This window comes from Ruditapes philippinarum, unplaced genomic scaffold (assembly GCF_026571515.1).
Source record: "Ruditapes philippinarum isolate M1 unplaced genomic scaffold, ASM2657151v2 ctg25198_1_1_1_1, whole genome shotgun sequence".
NCBI classification, from domain to species: domain Eukaryota; kingdom Metazoa; phylum Mollusca; class Bivalvia; order Venerida; family Veneridae; genus Ruditapes; species Ruditapes philippinarum.
Genome location: NW_026862768.1, coordinates 1489 through 7172, shown reverse-complemented (window position 1 = coordinate 7172; position 5684 = coordinate 1489). Strand labels below are relative to the sequence as shown.

The 5684-nt window shown below is 32.4% G+C and overlaps 1 protein-coding gene across 1 annotated transcript; it reads left to right on the top strand.

The window, feature by feature from the left end:
- Positions 1–1985: 1985 nt before the first annotated feature.
- LOC132720132 (LIM domain kinase 1-like) lies at positions 1986–4841 on the top strand (the record flags this gene model as incomplete). The annotated part of the gene is made up of 3 exons (XM_060704162.1): positions 1986–2095; positions 3813–4016; positions 4655–4841. Coding segments are annotated over 3 exons (501 nt in total), but the record flags the coding sequence as incomplete, so codon positions are not given.
- Between the last annotated feature and the right edge of the window lie 843 nt (positions 4842–5684).

Below are 5684 nucleotides of genomic sequence, written 5' to 3'. Positions count from 1 at the left end.
CCCAAAATTTGTTATGCAGAAAGCAGGGTATTGAATATATTTTTAAAGTGAATTTTTGGAGTTTTTTCCCAAAAAAATGCTTTTTAAATTTGTCTCTGGGGTCTTTATATATCTAGAAACCAAACCCTGTTGTTTGTGTAATGGATTGTCCATTTTTTTAAATTTGGAAATTTCCATTCAAAGTAAAAATTTTTTCCCAATTTTCCCAAAAATTTACCAAAATTTTGAGAAAACCAACAGTTTAGAGCTTGGTGATATGTGGGGATTTTAGGGGCCCGGGGTTTATTTTAAGGGCCCAAAAGGCAAATTCACAACCATTCCCCAAAAAGGGAATTAAAGGTTATGTAAGACTTAACCCAAAAAAACAAGTGCCTTTTATGCTTAAATGGAAAACCTGAGTGTGTCAGGTAAAAAAGTGTTTTTTTAAAAACATCCAAAATTTTGGGCAACTTTACATGTAGAAATGGATTTTTTTCCCCCGTAGGGGAGAAGGGACATTGCCCATGGATGAAAAAACTTTTGCCCCATGGAGGCATGGGTTTTTCCCTTCTCCCCAGGGACATTGCCCCATAATCAGGTTATCCAGGACCAAAGGGCACAAAACCCAAAAATTGCCCCGGGTAAAAATTTTTTCTATTTAAAACCAAATTGACAAAATTTTTCCATTTTAAACCCCAGGGAATTCTACAATCTTGGGAAAAACAATAACAAGAATTTTTTATTTTCCTTTTAATTTTTAAAATTGGGGTTTCCCCCAAGGTTTTTTCTAAAATGGGTTGGGAAAAGGGTTTTCTTCAAGGGGGACTTTGAAAACCAGGGCTTCAGTTGTTTCTGTTAACGGGGACTACTTGGGTTCCTCTTGGGGGGGAAGGTTTTTTAATGGAAATGTACAAAAAAATTAAATAAACCGGGGCCCTTTAAAGGTAGAGTAATTTACTCAGTTTAAATTTTTAAATGGGTGTACAGAAATTATCACAGTTCCAGTAATTGTAAGTCAAGAAAAACTTAGGTTTTAAATTTGTAATGAGTGTAAAAAAACCCAACAGGCCCCAGAAAAGGGGTTTTAGTCAAGTTTACTTATTTTTAAATTTTCATGATTTGTAAAAAAATTATATAGGCCCAGTAATGGTAAGTAAGGGTTTTATTAGATTCAAGTAATGGGTGTACAAAAATTATCACAGGCCCAATAATTTTATTTTTCAACCCAAGTAAGGGGATGTACAAAAATTTACCGATCTATTTAATTTGGTAATTCAATTTACTTAGGTTTCAAAATGTGGTTACAGAAATTTATCAGAGTGCCTGTTAATGGTAAAGGTCAAATTTATTTTAGGTATTCAATGTAAAATAAGTGTAACAGAAATTATTACAGGGCCAAAGTAAAATGGTAGTCCAAGTTTTACCTTAAGCCTCAGTGTAATGGGTGTACAGAAATTATTCACTGGACCAGTATTAAGTCAAAGTAATACAGTTTGTTGTTTTCAAGAATTGGATACACACTTTTGCCACATACATATATAGATGGTAACATGATGTTGCAGGAATCAGTGGGTTTGTTTGGAGGAGTAGTTCACTTATTGTTATATAGTATTGAGTTGTTAGCACGTCTCAAATTCTCTATCTGTTTTGTATCATGTGTCAAGTTTTCATGAGTAAAGGTGTCTGGTCAGAAGCCATATGGTAATTATAGATGTTTTAATGATTTATCATTGACAGATGTCACATAATGAAAAAAAGGCAATTTGGTCTGCTGTTATTTGAGAAAATATTACTGTGTTATGTAAAAAGTGTTATGTGGTCTGAAAGATAATGATGATATATGAAAATACCAGGCAGTGGTGTTAATAGCAGAATTCCCACATGGGATAATGCATCCAAAGAAGGGTCGACATTATATCAGCTTACCATTTTACGTCCATAAAAAAACAAATTGTAAAGCATATTTACCAATTATTAGTTATATTACATTATATAATTTATTTCAGGTTGCTGGGGAGCACAAGTATCACCCGGAATGTTTTCAGTGTGTCATGTGTCATACATATATTGGAGACGGGGAGAATTATGCCCTCGTGGAAAGATCAAAATTATTCTGGTAATTAATTACTGTATATAAATTTCTAAGAAAATTAATAAAAGTGGAACAAACAATCAACACAGGATAAGTTTTAAGGTGATAATAATGATGTTTAAAAATTGTTTAGGAAGAAATGGCCTGATGGTAGCTTTTTTGTCTCAGATGTGGTGAAGTCAAGGGTTTGATCCCAGACTGGGTCATACCATAACCAAGTACCAAATATACATGTATATGAAAAATTATAATTATGGTACTATATTATATAACTTGGTAAATCTTGGCATGATCCCTTAAACGTGATGATTTTAAGACGAAAGTTTATAGTCTTTCAACAATATAGAGCCTAGTCAGACTGCATGGGTGTGCAGACTTGACTGGAATTATACAGGTGGCAATAAAATTTGTATCCAGCAGAGTAAAGGTTAAGAGGTTGCTTCTAGGATTGGTCAGCCTTGTGTCAGTATAACGTAAGTGGGTGAGGTATCATGTCAACAATTATCTATAGTCTATATTTACCCCTTACTGCTGTATAGTGCTCTTAATTGATTTGCCACTGCTTTGGAATAATTGGAACGTTCCCATTCCACGTTTTAAGGGATTTCATAATGCAAAATACGAATTTTGTGTTGCGCCAGGTCACGGCTGCAGAAAAGAAAACAAAAACAATGAAGATTTTTATGAATTGTGAATGTTGAAACATTTCTTTAAAGGCTTCAGTATGCCCACAAAACTATTCTGATTATTTTTATTGCTCAGAAAGCTTGTTTCTTTCTGGTGATTCATTACAGTTTCCTGATAATGGTATTCACTGGATTTTATAGGAACTGTATTTGCTGTTTTATAATTAGTAAAGTTGTAGTAATTTAGTATTTGTGTGAAAGACAAAGTATCACGCCTTGTTTTTGTTTCGTATTTCACATTCAAGTATTTCTTATTCATTGTTGCTTTCTCCTTGTGATAAGTGTCTAACACTCTTTAAATAATCCATTGTTGAAGTATTATTAAACACAAATGTGCCTTAATCTTTTTCATATTTATCATATTTATTCATTATTGAGGCTTGGTATGCCTTTATATTTATTCATTTCTGAGGCTTGGTATGCCTTTAATGCACTTTAAAATGTTTTAAATATTTTGAATCTTTTTAAACTCATCTTAAAGGGTGAAGTAATTTTTTTTGTTTTATTGTTCCTTGTTTGAAGTGTATGCTATTGTGGTACTTAACTTTTACTTCCAGATAGAGCAATATTTAAGTTGGATTTAATTTGTAAAATGTTGTGTTTTGAGATAAGTTTTATTTCCCATTGCTCTAGATTTTTTTTGGCCAAAAACATGACTTTTAAACTTCCCTATACATTGTATTCTCTTAATTTGTGTGAGAAAACTAAATATCCAGCTAGCTTGCAGAAGGTTTGTTGTTAAATTCAGAATTGTCTGCCAAAAATAATGCAAAGTGGAAAAATGCAAGGTTTTTCTGCCATCAGTATTACTGGATTATCATCTTATGACTTTAACAATGTTGATGTGATGCAAGATTAAACAAATTAATTACATTCTATCACATGTTCGTTGTTTGGACTAGACATTGGATTTTATGCATCATGTATCGCATATCTCTCACAAATTGGATAAATAATTGGATAGAACGTTGACATCTACTCATATTATAACCCAGGAACTATAATATTCCTAATGGAATTAGATAATGAAATAACCTAAAGTATAATTTTTCCAGTGGGATGTGTTACAATCAACAGATGAAACCTGTTCTAGCCGAGACTCCTCGACGCCGTCGGAAACCACATTCCATACAAATGATAGAGGTTCAGCCTACCCCAGACAGACCTCGCGGCCTCCATTTTAACATTGAAAAGAAGAACACGCTTTACACAAGACAGTCTGCTAACAGAATTAATTCTCCGCAAATAAAGATTTCAAAGTAAGTTTTTTTAGGAAACCAAGGAATTTTACAAAATCTAAGAAAATTATCTTTGTAACTAAATAAAGTTCAAAGCATTTCAGTTACTTATTTGAGATTATTTGATTTCTGGTTAAATGTAATATCTTGCCAAAAGTGATGTATGGTAGAAATAAAGAAAAAACAATTTTTCTTAGACGATATTTAGATTTACGCATTTTGTCTTCTATGCAATGGATATACCTAATGTTTTCATAAATAAAAAATAAAGGATATACTTGTATTGTTAAAAAAAACATTCATAGTTTCTTAAAAAAAAATCCAGTAATTATAAGAATTTTTTTGTGATAAAAAAAATCTAATAGTTCCTAGAAATTTCTCTGACGAAGTATTTAGTAATTCTTAGAATTTTTGTTGGCAAATTTTTTTTTTTAGAAATTCTTGGAAATTTCTCTGACAAATAAACAGTTATTATTATGCAATTTACACCTGAAAGTGATATGATTAGTAGAAATTTGTAAGGAAAAGAAAGCTACTTAGGGGTGTATCAAATTAATGGTGAAAATGTTATGTCTCTGCACAAAAAAAATTTATGTGTGATAAAAGGTGAAAAGAAATGTTATATCATATATATTTATATCTTTCTTTTCTTTAAACAGGATTGATAGCAATCCGGAACTCTTGGATTTAAGCATTGGTGATCAAATCATTGAAGTGAATGGCCTTAGTGTTAAAGATCAATATATTCAAGAAATTAAATCAGTCGCTGGAAAACCCAATGAAGCTTACACCTTATGGTTGAACGAGATCCCTCACCGTTACCTGTACAACAAAGTTCTCCAGTAACATTCTGACACCGAATCGGACACGGAGAAGAGTGTCAGTTTCGTCACCTGATGCGGTTCAAGTGGAAGGAAACAAAAGTTCTCCTGAGGCCAAAGGATAATGGAAGTAGCCATAGGTACGTATTGTGTTGCTCTTGGAAGTTGACAGTTTATTTTCATGGTTTTTATTAACAATTTAATGTACAAAATTAATATTTTATGTTTAAAAAAAAAAATCAAGAAAAGGTGCGATTGAAAAAAAAAGGTATGAAATTTTCTCTGAAAGAAGATTTGCTTACTGCGTGGAAGAAAATACTTTGATTCTGAATTTGAAAGTAATACCTTTTAAGTAATAGATGTAGATGTTTGTTACCTTAATGCCATTTTAAGTAATAGATGTTTGTTTTTAAAGTACCTTAATGTGTAAATATTTTTTTTTTAAAGGAGAAGTCATGTTAGAAGAAGAAGTAAGTCTCCATCACCCATGCCAGCTTCCCGTCAAAAAAGTGTAGACCTCAGCCGAGCTCAGTCATTCCGCACTATGCCAGAGACACATCGTGTTTTCCGCACCAGTGATTTTGTTCCGGGCCCTATCCGGGGAAAAAGGTTTTTTTTGGGCAGGCTGTAAATCCACATAGACTTACGGAGAGGTGATGTGCTTAAAGAATTGTACGCTTTGACGAAGAGCCAAAAAATTTTTCTTGAAAGAGGTATCTTTTTTGAATTTTCTTTATAAAGTCTTTAGTAATGATGATTGGTTTGTAGGTGTGGAATTTTGTGGCACATCTACCAATTATCCTTGCTAGACTTCAGCACTTATTGTGAAACTGGGTTGGTATAAAACAAATTTATAAAATATACTTCA